Source organism: Prionailurus viverrinus, chromosome D2 (genome assembly GCF_022837055.1).
Source record: "Prionailurus viverrinus isolate Anna chromosome D2, UM_Priviv_1.0, whole genome shotgun sequence".
NCBI classification, from domain to species: Eukaryota; Metazoa; Chordata; class Mammalia; order Carnivora; family Felidae; genus Prionailurus; species Prionailurus viverrinus.
The window spans coordinates 37,595,446-37,612,769 of NC_062571.1; the positions used below are offsets into that span (position 1 = coordinate 37,595,446).

The following is a 17,324-nucleotide window of genomic DNA, read 5'->3' on the forward strand; positions in this document are numbered from 1 at the left end:
AGTTGGCTGGATAAACCTGATCTGGCAATTGTAGCAAAGCTGCAAGAAGGTCTTCCCTTTAAATATACGAACAAAGGGAGGAGAAATACAGAATGAAAACTAAAACTACAAAAATATGACTTTCAACTGTGAAAATAAATAAGTTTCCATTTATTAAGAGCTGGTGTCAGTGCAGCTAAAATACACACCCATCCAGGAAATTCACCTGCCCCCTTTTGTCTTCTTATATGAATTTACTAAAATACATGTTTATATCATTGGACCATTTTAAAATTGTTTTAGCAATCCATTTGCCTTCATTACCATCAATTGTGGTGGTGACCATCATTCTCCTCAAAGAAAAAGACAGAAAGAAGAGAAATACATATTAAGGAGTCTGGCCACTTACTCATTTTGATTTTGCATTGTTTAGATACAGGGAAGATATTTGACAATGAAAAAAAAAGAAAAAATATATTTTCTTTCTAATAAATAAAAATAATTTAAAATGCTAGAGGCTATACATGACTATTTTAATATGTTCATTTATAAATGAAATCATTTTCTTTTCCAAAATACATGGAAGCAATATTCAAGGCAGACAAAGAGAAAGATCTGTCTACTTTATTTTTCTTGCAATTCTCGCTTATCCTAACGTTTCCACCAGTGATTCAGCATGTAAGAGGAAGAAAAGTCACATCACCATTTATGAAGTTTGTCAGGCTTTAAAAAAAGAGTTCTGGTCTCCTGGAAGTCAACATTCATCTTCAACTTCTCTGATTGGTGGGATCAAGCTGCTTGTGGATTTATATTGGTTGATCTGGTTAGCCATGTGGGTACTCATGGGCTTGATTTGAATGTTTCTGGGATAGGCATTATCCGGTTCATCTGTAAACCATTTCTTTTCTGCTAAAGGGCAAAACGGATAGAGAACAAGAAGGAGAAATGAGAAGCTTAATTAGTCCTAGGGTAAAGCCTTTGGAAAGTTCCTTGAAAAAAAAAAATGCAAAAATGTAATCGATAGAAGCTGACAGTGAATATAGTTGCTAAGAGGGAGTGCAGTGTAGGGAGAATTCCAGAACCTGGGACAGCTCTGCTGCCTGTGGCAAGTAATGACCAGCTTGCCCTTGGGACTTGCAAGGACCATGGGTAGGACCTCTAAGAACAAAGAGGGGTTGGAAGAGGAACTCCAGCAATGTTCTCTGGGGTTCCTTTAGTGGACTGGGAATCTTTGGTGGGAAGGAGATGCTGAATATATCAAATATTGGGCATAAACACTGTGCCTGAGGAAAGATTTGTGTGTTCACTGATTTGAGTGAAACATGAAGGAAGTCGTCCCCGACACAGAGCCAGTGATCTGGAACCTTATGCAGGATCTCCTCTTCCCAACCTGTACTTAGCTTTGTTTGTACGAGACATACTTGAAGTTATATCTCAATATACCACTCTTCTGTATTTTTTTTTTTGCAGCCAGTTTTGAGGGTCTTAAAGGAAGCCCACAGATTTTGCTGGGTAATGAGACTGAAAATCAGAATGGTGACCAATGTTTTAAGACGGTTTTGAGATGGCTTTTTATTTCAAGAAAGAAAGCTCTGTGTTGGTATACAGTCATGAAAAGAATTCCTACTGGCAATATCTTAACCGACTATAATAATCCAAGCTGTTGACAAGGGAGCTTGACGACATCTTGGCATTTCATTTCCACCCTAAACACAGAGATGGCTGGGGGAGAACGCTGAGTCAGAGCGTTCGGGGGCTGGGGAGAGGAAGAAAATGGCCTAGTATCCTCGTGGCACTTCAGTGGTATTTTACAGGATTCAGGCCTTGCCCCCGCCTTTTTCTAGGATTTGAAACTTTCTGCATAATCGGCTATGTGTACAGATATGAAGAGACTGGGCAAATAAGACATTCTAATTTGGGAATCATATTAGTGGCTTAGGAAAAGAAAAGAAAAAAGGAAAAAGCTTTCAGGCACATCCACTGCTCTAGAGACAATGGCTTCTCTTCTACCTATCAGAACAATTCACAACTGCCCTGTTCATGGTTCTGGACTGATACGTAACAAAAATTGCTCACCTGGCTTGATAGAGAAGTGTATGTGTGTGCATGTGCGTCTGTCGGATGGGCTAATGATCTACAAATTCAGCATCTGTGATCAGCTCACGATCGCTCTGCTTATTTCTCCTTGATCTATACTTTCTCTTGCTGTGTCAAGTCTGAGCCCTCAATGTAAACACTGTCACCGGAATGGGTTAGTGAGAGCTTGCTCACTACCCTTTGTTCAGCAGCTCAGTTTACCCCCAGGAAACTACTGTCTCTCTCTTGGATCATTCTCCACTCCCCTTTCTCCTGCTCTGGCTCTCTCACCTATTATAATTAAGTTCACTTTGATTTGAACAGATTGGACGATAGGAATTCATAATGCTACATCCTCACAGTGAAGCTAACTGATTAAGTGCTTTAAATTATTCCCCCTGACAGAATGATAAAGTTACAATCTGTTCTGAGATGATCTACAGCTTGCCAGACTCCTACAGCTTCTTTCTACATTCATTTATCTTTTTGTCAAGCAGAGTTTTTTTTTTTTTCCTAAGCTTCAATTCCATAGATCTTTTAAAGTCATCAGCACATCTGAATTATTAATGAGGCTTTAGAGGCAAGGTTCCTGATGGACTGGTTAAAAAAGGTTGTATAGAAATCCAGGACTGTGTACACATCAAAATAATTTCAGCTCCATTTAAAAAACCATTTAGTTCAAGTGTGACATAGATGAACCATTATGCATTTGTGGAAACCAATTTTTTGTGATCTACGATTAAACTAACCTTTCAGAGAGGAGTAAAGTGTGATGGTTATCATGTTTTAAAAGCATTGCCAGGCCGCTGAAACAATTTCAAACTACGACTTTTTCCAACGGTTTATGTATAAAGATGATTTTCAGAAGAGCTGAACCTAGCGCCTGTGCTGTTTGCCTGAGCTGCCCTTGGTTTTGGCTGTGCCACTGTGTGGACTGATTTTGCAAAGGGATTTAGTGCTGGGTTGGACATGCCAGGTTGGAAAGGAGACTGAACTCTGTTGATGGAAACGAGTAGGTCTTTTGGGCGAAAGACCTAAGACAGCTGCAATTTGCTGAAATTTTTACAACTGCTGCAGAGAATAATTGTTCAGAATTTAGTCTTTACAGTTCAATTCAAAGTTGGCATTTTGACCTTTCACGGCAGAGAGAATATCAATTTCCTTCTGCTGTCGGTAAGATAGAGAGCATTATTTCCCCATTTAAGCTTCATTCTCTTTCTTTCTAAATTTCTCTCCAAAAAAGAAAATCTAAGAAGAGTAGCCCCTGTGTTTTGGCCACTGAACTTCCACACAAGAAGGACTTGTATTAAAGTGCATCCTGGCGATGAGTTGAGGTTTTTGTTATGCCTGAGAAACATGCTTTTTAATTTGGGTACCTTGTAAGATATATATGTTGTTGGAGACTTGGTTGGATAGGATGTTGAGGAAATGGAAATATATCAATGCTCTGAGCATTCTAGTAAAATATCCAGGGGCAAAGGTATTTCATGAAAAGATTCTCCCACAGGGCATCAGAGGAACACACACTTAACTGATCGCCAGTCGTTTTCTTCGACAGAGAGTGCGTTGAGCATGATGATGACACTTTGGTTCACTGAATCTCATCTTCCAAAGAAGAAACTGTGCCAATGGGAAGCTACAACATTGGCTATAGGAAGAATACTCAGGGAAAGGATTTAAATGGGTGCTGAAGTGGTCCAGGATAAATCCAAATCCCTGGGTTTATCTCCTCTCCCTGCCTCATCCCCTATGCCAAAAAGATTTCCGGGAGCTTCATTTTTGTTCCTAAAATGGGAGGGGCAATGGATCTAGCTGCAAGGAGCTCCTCACTGTCAGAAAAACAAAAAACAAACAAACAAGAAAACCCCAGCCCTATTTGTTAAGTCTCTTGAGGATGCAAAGCATGACATCATCACTGCAAGTACAGTGCGTGACTTGCCCAGATCAGGAAAGGAAGGCATTTTAGGCTCTGGCAAGTGGGCTAGAACAACATAGTGACTGCAGAAGAGATGCCTCTAAAAGACTTGGCACTACCATCGGGAGAAGGCACCTATCAAGACCAGCCACGCCATGAGCTATCCACCATGGACCAGTGATGAGGTGTGGGCTAAGGAGATGGCGTGGGGCAGTGGGGAAGTCTAAATGGATCTGGAGTCTCACATGGTAGTTGCATGGCTCCAAGAAAGTCACTATGTAATTGATCTCTGCTAGTTTCTCTTCTGTAAAATGGGCTAGTGATCAAGTCTTCCTAATGTGGTCTGGATGAAAGGGGCTAGTGCTGGTGAAGCACTTACTGCAGGTCCAGATACGGTAAATAAACGTGAGCACGTACGTCTGTTAGTAATAGTAGCCACATCACAGCATAGTGGCAGAGTTCATAGCCCAGCTTTAAATTCCACTCTGCCACTTTCTGGCTGGATGCCTTTGAACAAATCTTTCAGATTCTGCATCCTTCAAACAGAGATGCTAACCACATGTACATCTGAGCTTGTGTGAGGATTGAATGAGTTAATGTATGTAAAGTGCTTAGAAAAGTATCTGGCACCGAATAAGCACTAAGGTGTCAGTCAGCTTGTCACATAAGGTTATGTTACACGTTAGCATTAACGTGAATATTCTCAGTACTAAAGGGTTACGTAAGAATGGGCGGTACTTTTCAGTGTGGCTGCAAATGAACCAGGGATGGAGAACTAAGGAACACAAATTGGGGTGCTGGCCCACAGAATGGGGATTTTGGCAGCAGAGATGACAGAGGAGGATTCACTTGGGCTACCTTCGTTTGGAAGGTAAGGAGAGGAAGGAGTGACCCAGTGTTCTTTCTGGGGGGTTCAAGGATGCTACCCTGCTGTGGGACCTGTATCCTTGAAATGACTTTATACTCAACAGGTGCCCTATCCCATCCATGAACCATCTGCGTCTTCCATTGCTATTTTCATCACTGAGACAGAAGGGTCCAGGGTATGAGTGAGGACTTCCCCAAGCCATAAGGAGCCTGGAGGAGTGGGCTATGGGTGGGAAAGAACGCCAGAGCTGGGCAGACCTGACTGCCTGGATGCCTGCAAGCAGAGAAATAGGCTGCACTATGAAAACTGAGCCTCGCTGTCTCTGTGGGTTGTCAGTGCTGTGGGATTTAGCCTTTTCACATAACTACTCCCCAGAGAAGAGTACACGAAAGGAGAGATGATAATACAGCAAACGTATTTGAAATAATTGGTCCTTTTCTCGCTGTACCACAAGCTGAGGTTTAGAGAGAGAGGGCTTGAAAGAAAAAGGCTGTTTGGGTAGAGACAACAGCTGAGATCAGTAAGCCCTAACCAGGAGCTGATGCCTTCAAAGGTAACGCTGTATGGTTTCACAGATCACCTTTCCGGAGGCAGGCTGGCTTTTGCCCTCTGCCTGGCAGACCCTGAGGCCCACAGTGGACCCACCCATGCATACTGCCTTCTTTCCTCTCCATGGGCAAAGTATGGCTATTTCATAGAAATGAAAGTCATTTGTACCCAAACCAAGGCAGCTTCCATTTATGAAAACTGTCATTTGCAATTGTCCGCCATGGCTCTAGTTTCCTCTTTTCACTGAAAGTCTGATGCTGCCATTCGCTGGGCAAACTTCCCCCTTTGGCCCTTTCCTGGGGCCTTGATTCAGCTGCACCCTGAGGACAGACTCTTCACTGTTCCCTTTTGGATGGCAAGGGGTAGGCCCCCTCACCTCCCTAGGCAATAGATATGTAATCTGGTGGGAGACAGGCAACCAATTTAGTGATAAGTGCCCACAGCTTATTCTTCATCATGTTATGACAAAACAGGGATGGGCTGAAGAAGCTGCTGGAGACACTGATTTTTACCCTGTCTTGACTTCCGTGGCCCCCCAAGTTTCTACACTATCCTCTTTATCCTTCCAAAACCTGAGGGATAGGATCCTGTTGCTATAGGAACCTGGCAGGTTGATTTAATTGTCCCTATTGGGATGCAGATACCTTTAGGCCTTTCCCATGCTGAAGAAGAGCCAGTCTAAGGTTTTTCTGGTCATCTGAGATCTTGACAATACTGGCTGGAGGCACAGTCAGTTCTGTCTCATGGAACTTAGGAGGGTGTTCCCCTTCTCAGAAGAAAGTGCCAATAGCACAGTAGCATCGGGAAGCACCTAGAGGCATTCACGGTTTTTTTTTTTTTTTGATAAGCCAAAGGAGTAAAGATAATGTATAACATGATGAATGGTATACAAATATTTAAGGTCAATTTATTTCAAAATATTACTGAGCGTTATTGTAATGTTCTGGGTCACAATCCTTAATATTCATAACAGAATCTGATACTTCTCCAGTTGTGGTAGAACTCTATGTATATGGGTCCATCTTTCCCTTTATACATCTGAACTGGCTTCAGGAAGGACCCTGGGTAGCAGTCCTTAGGGGTGTTGATGATTTTATGATCATCTGGGTGAACATTGAGGCCGAGAAAGCTTCACTGCACCTCCCGGTCTACCCACTCACTTAAGGTTCAGCCCTTCAAAGCCTAAAGCAAATTGGACTGAATGGCTCACAGACTGCTTCTCTTCTAGAATGGTACAGATAATTGAGTTTCTAGCTATTGCTCTTTTAAAATGTATAGACCTTCTCTTCAAATAATTCTTTCACTTTCTACCTTTACCTACTTCTTTCTCTTTCTTTCTTTCTCTTTCTCTTCTTTTCTCTTTCTTTCTTTCTTTTCTTCTCTTTTTCTTTCCTCTTCTATTCTTTTTTTTTTATGGGGAGCAGGAAAGGGAGAGACATAATATGAGAACCCTGTGTACTTCCTAAGAGAACCTGAGGGGGAATGGGGAAGTTTGGGGTCACATGGAAAACAATGGAGGAGACTCTGTGTTCTGTTGAGGAAAGTATAATACAGTAGTTTTAGCTAACAGAATAGAGGTCACAATGATACCTTTTCATCATTGAATATATCATTGGCCAAATACTATAGTCAACTCTCAAGTGTGTGCCCTAAGTCCAGGGAAAATTCCAAAGTTACATCTCATGTCATAGTCTGTTCCCACTCCATTCCTGTCACAGCATCATCTCAGAGCTGCTAACAGACTGTATATAACACGCATTTTGGATTTACTTCTATCTGCCCAATCTCTGGTTGGGATTGAACAAAGGCAGGTGACAGGAGAGACCTGGAAAATACAGAGACTGAGTCATGAAACCTCAGATCACTGGGTGTGGGCTATGAGTTGATACACATAACTGAACAGTTTTAACTTGGGGTCATCCTGATCAAACATAAAGGAGACCAATGTTCTGTCATTAATGAACCTCCTGGTCTAAATTAAAAAGAGGGACAAAATATTAACCAAGAAGCAGGTTTGCCAAATGGAATAGCTGCAAATGTTTTCCAGCGAAGTTTATCACCTGGCATCACACTTGTAGTAGGTCTTACCAAGATAAACACAGAGATGTGGACAGACTGATGGGGGGGCCGGGTTGGGGTAGTGGTAATGGGGGGAAGTGGAGGAAGCTGGGTTTCTTGATGGCAAAAGGCTTTTGGACTTGGAGCAAGGTACCAAGGTGGGCAGGGAGGCCACGTGCAGATTTGAAGGCAAGCCAGATGGAGAGAAGTTCCCCCCAAATTACCCAGCCCCAAAACCAAGAACACCAAAACAAACTCTAAGGGATCTAGCGGTAGCAGCAGCACAGCCTCATTGCGCTGAGCAATTTAGAAAGTGGAGGAAAGAGAAGTAGGGAGGGAAGGGGAGGGGGAAGGGGAGGAGGAAAAAAAAAAGCAAAACAAACTAAAGAAAACCACAAACAGAACAATATAAACAAAAAGAAACAAACCAATAACAGAATAAAATTTGTAACTCCTTTTTTTTTTAATGTCACAAAAGTTTTCACAAGGACAACGTTATAGAAGAAAACCCCCAGCAGTGGCTAGGTCATGCAGAACCATTAATTGTCATACCTTGGCCCATTCTATTCATCCTTGTTGCACTTTAGAGAGAGAAGTAAGCTATGTGAGTTTTACAATGCTTTTAAACTGTCATATTTCCTGTCGAGCACTTTAACTGGCACATTCTTATAGTTATAAATGTTCTATGGGCACAACTTTATAACCTCCTTTGCAAAGAATGCATGAAAAGCTCTTCATGATCCCAAACTGGGGTATATGTGTGTGTATATATATATATATATATATACACACACACACATGTATATGTGTGTGTGTGTACATATATGTAGATATAGATATAGTTCTATATAAAAGGATAGATAGTTATACGTAATATAGAAATCGATATATATGGGGACAAAAATAATTTGAAAAAAAATTCTTCCACTCGTAGGGCTTTTTAATATACATGTATACAATTTTTCCCCACCCCATTCCTGGTCTGAATACTGCCCTGTCTTTGGTGTGGGGGCACAGGTGCAGACTGAACCTCACCATTTTGTCAGTAAAAGTGCTTGTCAATTCACACAGCAAGCAAATCTCCAAAACTATCATGCTTAGGGGAGAGAGGGGATCCGAAATCTAAACTCAAAGCATTCACCATAAAAACACCTTTTTAGAGATGGTACCACTGTGGCATATTTCTCCTCCCCTCCACCCCTATTCTGTTTGGTGGAATCTGCTCAAGTAGACACTTCAAACAGGTATACGCCAGCCCAGGGCTAGTCCACACACAGGATAATTCGGTTATGGTGGAGTTTGCCGATTCATAAGAACTAAGGCACCGCCTACAGCATGCATAAACATCTGACAACTGTATGCTGAAAAAGGGATTTTTCTACCTTTCAGCTCATGCTTTACTAACTGTTCAAAAAGGAAGGAAAGAAAGAAAACAAAAGAAAAAAAACCAAGAATTATACCAAAATGTGTTTGGCTCACTGTTGCACACTTCTTCTCCCCCGTCTCATGACGATAAGGAGTGGTTCGCTATTACCGTCATTCACCTGCCTAAGTGAATTGGCTGTGTTCAAGAAATTGAGGAGGAGGAATTTTCCCACCAGCTTCCTGCTTTGGGACAGCCAGCGCCATGCAGCTGTGCCCACAGTTTGAAGTAGTAGCTAGCTTTTGTCTCTGTCGAGTCAACTGTGGCTCGATCCCCCCACAATCTGATTTATTTAGCATGTTGGCTCCTAGAAAAACATGATCTGCTGCTGGGTTTATCTTCCTCACACTCTAGCTTGGCCCCAGCCCCTGCTCCTGCCTGGCACTGGGGCCTTAGCTAATCAAACAAAGGGGAGTAAAAAGGTCCCCTGAGAATGCATGGAAAAATACTCACTCTTTCCTGAGCATTATTTATTCTGTACATAAGGTAAGTAATTCACCTTTTAAAAGATGTAAAAGTCCCAGGAAGGCAGTTTTTAATGACTTACATCTGATATTTATGATACATATGGCTTTTCATCCCAAATGTCAAAAGTGAAAGAAAAAAAAATAGCTAGTCATATGGCATAAGGAGACAGAATAACAATTTAATATGCAATCAAACCTCTGTTCACTTAGATGACTAGAATTTGATACATCCACGAATGGGATACGATTCTTTCCTCCATAGTAAGGGTAGAAATGTGCCTAAGAACTCCCAGAGGAAGCTAGATCTGGGACGAAAGGCCTTGGTGAGTAAAAAAAGCTAGGATGTTCTCTTACAAAAGCAGATGCTTAATAATCGTCTACACAAATGGCGAAAGCCTCTTAAATGCTTCGCGATACTTCAGCCCAGAGAGTGAGAGTGGAAACAATCGATGTGTTTTTGTTGCTTTTTGGTTGCTTGCTTCAAAGAAATGTGTATGTGTATATTATTGCGTGTGTATTAAAAAAGAAGAAGAAAGAAAGGAAAACAACAACAAAATCAAAACCCGAAGCACCCTGATAATCCTGATCAATCAGAACAAACTTTTCTTCTACATTAACTAAACTTGCTTTGCATAACTGACATGGATGACAATGACGCTCCTCTACTCTGCGAACTCCTTCCTGCAGTGAGCTATTTATGTCTGGAGCATGCCTTTGGGTTATTTTTCCCCTAGAATCATAAATAACTTTTGGTCCTTCTGCTTATTTGCTGTTGTGCTCAAGGGTTTTATGGTGGTGAAATAAAAATGGCAACCACATGCACACTATCATACATATGCAAATATGTGTAAAAAAAAGGGGGTGGCTACAGGGGAAAAGGGGGGAAGTTACTGTTGGAAACACCCACTGGGGAAATGAGTGGCAGATACAGTTTCACACACGGTGGCAGTGGATACACATATCAGAGGCGCTCTTCCTGCACGTACTTCTGTTTGTCTCGGGACTCCCGGGACTTGGGTCGGTTGGGTCGGTTTGCGGTGGATGGGATGGAGTGCACGGAGGAGCTCTTCTTGCTGGATGACTGGGACGAGTGGGAGGAATGGGAGAGGCTGGCCCGGGACTGGCCGGCGTTGTGGTCAAACTGCATCAAGCAGAAGATCAGGTCTGTCGGCACGAGCTCAAACTCGTACGGGGGGTTGGTGATGACGTACCTGGACAGGGAAGCAAATGGGTCACAGAATGAGGACAACTGGGTGCGTATTTCACCTCTCATCAAACCGAAAAGGATCCTCAGGTCTTGCAGAGGATCTGGAAGGCTTCTACCTGGTCCAAGACCTTAAATATTATCTTCCAAGCTGATCTAGCTCTTCCTCTCTTCAGCTCAGCGCAGGTGGCCAGCCGTGAGCCCTGGCACCAGAGGCTCAATTGGTGCCCGAGGTGGGGGAACCACACCGTGCTTCTGATGGTCCCCACCCCTTTCCACTGAAGTTCGAGTTCACTTCTGATCCCGAGTAGCCCAGATACGTGCAGGAGGTTCACTGACTGCACCGCCTCTTTTGCTAGAGAATGTTCTGACACACCTTACAGGGTCTTTGTTTCCCATGACCTAACATCTTCTCAGCCTTTTCTCACTCTTTACCTTTTACAAATCAATTTTGGTGGGGATTTTTTTCTAAATGAGAGAAGATAAGATCCCTCCGGGCCTCTGTGCTAGTCCTGCTTTAACTATTCTCAATCCCATCAAGCTTTCTCTGGTTAACACCAGACACTGCTAACAGAAAACAAAACAACAACCAAAAAAACCCCACCGTCTCCTCTCTAGTAGTAGGAGATCCCAAAGTGGGTCCTCAAGCCAAGACACATCAGCAACACCGGGGCATCACTTAAAATGCATTTTCTTGGGGGTGCATGGATGGCTCAGTGGGCTAAGTGTCCAACTCCTGATTTCGGCTCCGGCCATGATCTCCCAGTTTGTGAGTTCTGGCCCTGTGTCGGGCTCTGTGCTGACAGTGCAGGGCCTCGTTGGGATTCTCTCTCTCTCTCCCTCTCTTTCTGCCCTTCCCCTGCTTGTGCATGCTCTCTCTCTATCAAAACAAGTAAACATTTGAAAATAAATAAAATGCAACTTCTTTTATTTATTTTTTTTGAGAGGGAGACAGGGAAGGGCAGAGGGAGATATAATCTTTTTTAATTTAATTTTTAATTTTTAAAATTATTTTCTTAAAATTAAATAATTTATTCTCAAGTGAGCTAACATACAGTGTATACAGTGTGCATAGATTCCCATGATACATCACTTATATACAGCACCCAGTGCTCATCCCAACAAGTGCCCTCCTCAGTGCCCATCACCTATTTTTCCCACCCCCCCAACCCCCATCAAGTCTCAGTTTACTCTCTGTGTTTAAGAGTCTCTCATGGTTTGCTTCTTTCTGTGTTTGTACAGACACATGAAAACATGCTCAGCATCGTTCATCATCAGGGAAATACAAATCACAACTACATTCAGATACCACCTCACACCAGTCAGAAATCGAGAGAATCATAAACAGGTTCCACACTCAGTATGGAGCCCATCACAGGGCTTGATCCATGACTCTGGGATCATGACCTGAGTTGAAATCAAGAGCTGGATTCTCAAACAACTGAGCTACCCTGGTGTCCCTAAAATGCAAATTCTTAAGCAACTTCACTCCAGACCTACAGAGTCAGACATTCTGGGGAGTGGGGTCTAGCAATTTGTGTTTTAACAAGCTTTGTAGGTGATTCTGTTGCTCTCTAAACTTTGAGAACTCACTAGTCTACAGCAATTAGCCGCAACTCTGGCTATATACTGTAATCTCTGGGCACTAAGAAATTATCTACACTTTCAAGCCAGACCAGATAAATAAGGGAAAGCAGAATATTTTTAAAAAGCACCCCTGGTGATTCTAACGTGCAAGCAAAGCTGAGAAATACTAATCTCTGTAGCATTGTTTCTTGAGATATAGTATGCAAATGCACAGATTTGGGTAATTCTATGATATACTTTTAATTTGGGGCTGCTATGAATTTATTTTAGTGCAATTAAAAATATATAACTAGCACACATAAACTATTATAGTTTTCTGCTTAAGGTGATAACACACAAATTTCTTGAAATAAATATATAAAAGTTTAAAAAGTGAGTCAATTAAAAATATATTAAGTAAAAGCAGAGGCATCTAAGATATGGCAAAGGAAACATCTATCTTAAACACTAGCAATATGAAATATCTCTATACGAGGTACCGGCAGAATAATCCCAGTAGCTAGAGTTTGGAGGAGATGCTCCTATTCAGGAACTATTCTATAAAACTTGAATTCTTCCCATAATGTCTTTACATCTGCTATGAGGAATTAAAGAAAAAAGCCTCCCATAACCTCCAAACCCAGTGTTGGATTTAATGCGGGCAGAGTCATTTGCATGTTGAGAGCATGTACTTGGACCTTTGCCTTCACAGTGGGAAACAAGACAGGGAATTTCTGTCTCTGCATTCGGGGTGGGAGAGGAGAGTGGAAATATACTCACCTCTTCGTGCATTGGCTGGGGGTGCTGAGGTGAGCATCTCTCAGCCGATAAATTCCAAAACAAAGCATATTATACGTTTTCAGAGCTTTGCAGAACAGATCACCATAACAACCACCATCCTGGGAGACAAGGAAAGAACAGAGAGAAACATTTTCATTTGCCTGGAAGTAGAGGTCCAGGGGGAACAGAGCCTTTTCGTGAAAGCTTGTGTTGGTGTCTCCTCAGTTGGAGGGTCTGTCCCAAGGGACTGGGGCTAAAGAAGTCAATGTGATTAAGAGCCTACATCCAATACTGGTAATTTTGGGGGATCAGATAATGATGGGGTTCTCCTCCGGTTCTCTCCAGTTTTCCATCTGTAGCAATGAGAGCCCTAGAGAGAATGGGCCTCTCCCTCATTCTAAGTGATTGTGTAAGGCTCAAAGCTCTCAGATGCATGTTTGGCAGAGAAGAAACCAGCTGGGCAAAATGGCGATTATGTTTAGCCCCAGCTCAGCTGTAATCACTGTGATCTGACCGTGTTGTCAAAACTGCTCGAGTGATAATTAAAATCACTGCGAGGAGAAAAGACCCCACCAGGTGCTACGGTGAAAGACTCTTTCAGGGAAAAGACTGTGTGAAAAGCACAATTTACAGACCTCAGAGATGGCGCGGGTGGAAGAGAATGTGTTTCCCCAGGAGGTGGAGAGCTGCAGGTTGAATAAGTGGGATTCACAGTCCTAATCAGTTCACAGTCACCTCCCAGAGGGTCTGGTGCCCGACATGGAACGTGAAAGCAACTCCACTCACTTGGAAATGCTGGCTTCACACAGCCAGGTGGCTTCAGGTGGGTGTGAGTGTAGGAAGGGCACTGAAGAATGACATCACTGGGAATAAAGTGGCTGCCTTTGTCCTTCTTGTCGTTGGAATTTCCAAATGGGCATCATATTACAGAACACAAATGGGGCCATATCTTACCGTCATTTAAAGTCTTTATCCTTTTAAAGTGTATCAGTAAGTCGGTGATAGATGAAAGGAGCCATGAGCTACAGAAGCTGCCTTTCCAAAAAGCCCAGTCTAACATAGGTCCTTATCCATAACCATACTAAAATATGGTGCAAGTCAGCATCAGAGTTTCAGAAGAAATAGAAAAAGTGACCCTTTCCTTGGGCGACGCTATTGTTTGTGCAATAAATGTATTGGTTGCCAAGACTTGTGGCTCCACCCCTTGAACCCATCCGTGGATGCGGTATAGGGCTGTGAATAAGGGTCAAGACTGCATACTTCTGCCCAATTGTGAGAACCCAGTTGGTGTGTGGAGCCCAAAGGGAGGCACTGGTCATCCCCTCTGCGGCAGGGAGGGCGTGGGGGAGATTAACTGGGTGCAGCCTCAGAGATGCAAAGACCTAGGTCTGGAATTAGAGACATCAAATGGTCCACATGAGATGCCATTTGTTTGGCCAGTGGCTCGAGATGCACATAATTACTGGTGGTGTTTTAAAAACCTCCAATGCCTGGCATATACCCAGATACAAAAAGTCAGAATCCTGGGAACTGGACATGGCCATCAGTGGTTTTGAAAAGCTCCTCATGGGCTATTAATGTGCCTTGGGAGTGAAGTGGCCCTGAGGTAGGCTAAGACCCTGTGGAAAGGGGTCCCAGCCTCGGTCACATGCTGGAATCACCTGATGCCTCCTAGCTCGTGGTAGAAGATACCTAGGGGAGTGAGTAAAGCCCACAGGCTCTGAAGCCAGGGTTCCTGGTGCAAATTCCTGATAGGGCCAGTCTTCCGTCTCTCTGAGCCTCAGTTTCCTTAGAATGTCTGAGAGTAGAACCTATGTCGAAGGATTGCCGTGGGAATAAAGATGAAGGACTGCATGTAAAACACAGCACACCATACACATCACCTCTAGTGAATCACCACAGAAGACAGAAAAGACAGGTGCCTGGCTCCTCACCCTGGCACCCAGTTCACTCTGGCCAAGCCATTCCCAGTCAGTGGGCTCAGGTGACCTCTGCACCATGAACTCACCCCCAGGTCCGCAAAGGGCCCATCCAGCAGCGCTAACTGGGCCACGCGGCAACGGTCCCTGTTGGCCAGCGTCTGGGGGGTGCTATAGCCCCCTCGAAGTGCATTCTCCTCGGCAATCAGAGCTTCGAGCTCTGGCGTGGCTCCTCCAGTCACCAGTGTCCGGATTAGTGTAAGGATATTGTCATTGAAGTATGTCTGGGGAGAGAGTTGGGGGGTAGGGGAGAAAAAAATTCCTTTAAGCAAACACCCTAAAGTCACGACAACAGACATCCAAATTACAACTTTTCTTGGTATCTCCTGTTTAAAGTTCTGGCCTGTCTCTTCAAATAATTTTATGTGGGAAGTGAAAAGACAGCAGCCTCCAATTATTCCATTCTTTTCTCTCTTACTTGGTTCTGCCATGAGAGCTTGACTTTCAAAAACCACTTCAGGGAACTTTTATTAAAGGGCTGATGTCTAAACAGTTGGTGTTTACCATAATTGGTGTCAGTAGGGATGCAAATACTGCTTCCCCTTCTTCGAATCCCACGTGTCTACTAAGGGACTTTGGACCTGGGACACAAATGCAGCTTGCACAGGCTGCTAACCCAAGGAGGACTCCTCCGAGGTCCTATCACCCTATGCCAGGAAGCCTCCTTCCCCAATGTGGCAAAACTTCTTTGTGTGTTGGAAGGAGATGCCGAGAGCATCATTAAGGCCACACGCTCAACAATTTACTACAACCTTTGATAACAATCTAACCCAGAAGTCTCTATCAATTAAATATGCCAGATAAAATTGCAAGGAGGAAGATGCCCTCGTGTGTGCACTTTGGTTGTTTTGTTTTGTTTTTAATAATCTCAATAGTCTGAGGCAAATACAGAATATGACAGAAGTTTCCTTCTATGTATACATTTCTCTCACACATTAAACATGACAGGTCTGTCAGGAACAAAACAATTAGGGTTTAAAGACATTAATAGGGGGTCAAATCAAAGAGCTCAAAAAGACATATGTCACCCAGCCTAATTTGAGAAAAGTCTCAAGTGAGGGTCTGCATTCCATTTTCCAAGATAAGAAGAAATCAAGCAGGCTGAAGTGAAATCAAAGCAAAGTTTGCCTGTGTCTTCTGAGGGCATGTGGACCTTTGGAAGTGGGTTAGGAAAGATAGCTAAATTTCATTTCAGTGATTTCTCGGTTTACCTGGCAAAACACAGTGGGGAACAAGCCAGGGAAGGACAATTTCCCATCCTGCTTGGCCATCACTAGTTCTATGGCTTGGGGGAGGTGGACTAACCATTCTAGACTTTGATTTTCTCATCCATAAAATAAGCACAGACATTAGGGTCAAGCACATATGCAAAAAATTCCATGAGGTCTTCTGAGTTCAGATGATAGCCGTTCACGGGGCAAGATTCACTTTCCTTACTGAAATACTTGCAAAACACCCAAAGTGATAGAAAATTCTAACAGCAAAGGAAACTAGGAATGTTACTCAGAAGGAGTCACACCCTGAAGAGAATGAATGTATCCTCTACTAAAGCTTAGATGGGCGCCGGGGACACAGAAGCAGAACCAGGGCAGGTACAGGAGGAAATGTTGCTGGTGTGGTCAAGAGATAAGAGCCAGGCGGTGGGTTTAATGCTGGGCTTCACCACTTAGTAGCTGCGTGACCCTGGAAAGTTATTTGTCATTTTTGTTCTTCAGTTTCATGATCTATGAAATGTAATAATGGAGTGGTTATGAGGATAATATAACTAATACATGTGAGGCACATAGAAAAGTGCTTGGTGCACCGGAAGCCCTGATAAATACTTCTGGCCTAATATCAGAGACTTGCAGCTTTTGCTGGTGAGAGGGACACTCAGCTCATCCTCAAACTTCCCTTTTAAAAATCGTTTACACTTGAGGTGAGAGGTAGGCAAACCAAGGCTGTTTACATCATCCCTGAATCTGCACTTCTTTTTTTTTTTAATTTTTTTAATGTTTATTTATTTTTGACAGAGAGAGAGACAGAACATGAGTGGGGGAGAGGCAGAGAGAGAGGGAGACACAAAATATGAAACAAGCTCCGGGCTCTGAGCTGTCAGCACAGAGCCCAGTGTGGGGCTCGAACCCATGAACCACGAAATCATGACCTGAGCTGAAGTTGGGTGCTTAACCGACTGAGCCACCCAGGCACCCCCCTGAATCTGCACTTCTTAATCTCCCCCCATTCTAAGACCCTATTTGGACTCAGCAGTGGCACAGCAAATGTCACCAGGGTGCTGAATCCTGGAAGGGGACAGCAGCAATGGGAAGAGCCACTAGAGTTGTGTTCTAGTAGGGGTCACCTTGGGGAAAATCCACAAACATGTCCGAAGTTTTCGGAGGTAAATCCACAGCCCTACAGTCATATAACCCACCATGAGAAGCAGAAGACCCCTACTTAACCCTGTGGCACATTAAATGA

General features: G+C 43.3%; 1 protein-coding gene across 5 annotated transcripts in view; it reads right to left on the reverse strand.

Moving 5' to 3' along the window:
* Positions 1–201: 201 nt before the first annotated feature.
* KCNMA1 (potassium calcium-activated channel subfamily M alpha 1) overlaps positions 202–17,324 on the reverse strand; it is a 732,075-nt gene continuing 714,952 nt past the window's right edge. For 2 of the 5 annotated variants that reach the window (XM_047825361.1, XM_047825365.1), the window contains 3 exons: positions 14,894–15,088; positions 12,886–13,004; positions 7,885–10,546 (listed from right to left, as the gene is read on the reverse strand). In XM_047825361.1, coding sequence (XP_047681317.1) covers positions 10,297–10,546; positions 12,886–13,004; positions 14,894–15,088 — 564 coding nt within the window. In that variant the 3' untranslated portion in view covers positions 7,885–10,296. Of the gene's footprint in view, positions 889–7,884; positions 10,547–12,885; positions 13,005–14,893; positions 15,089–17,324 lie in introns of those variants that run through there. The other 3 variants (XM_047825367.1, XM_047825362.1, XM_047825364.1) reach the window with 3 other exon arrangements.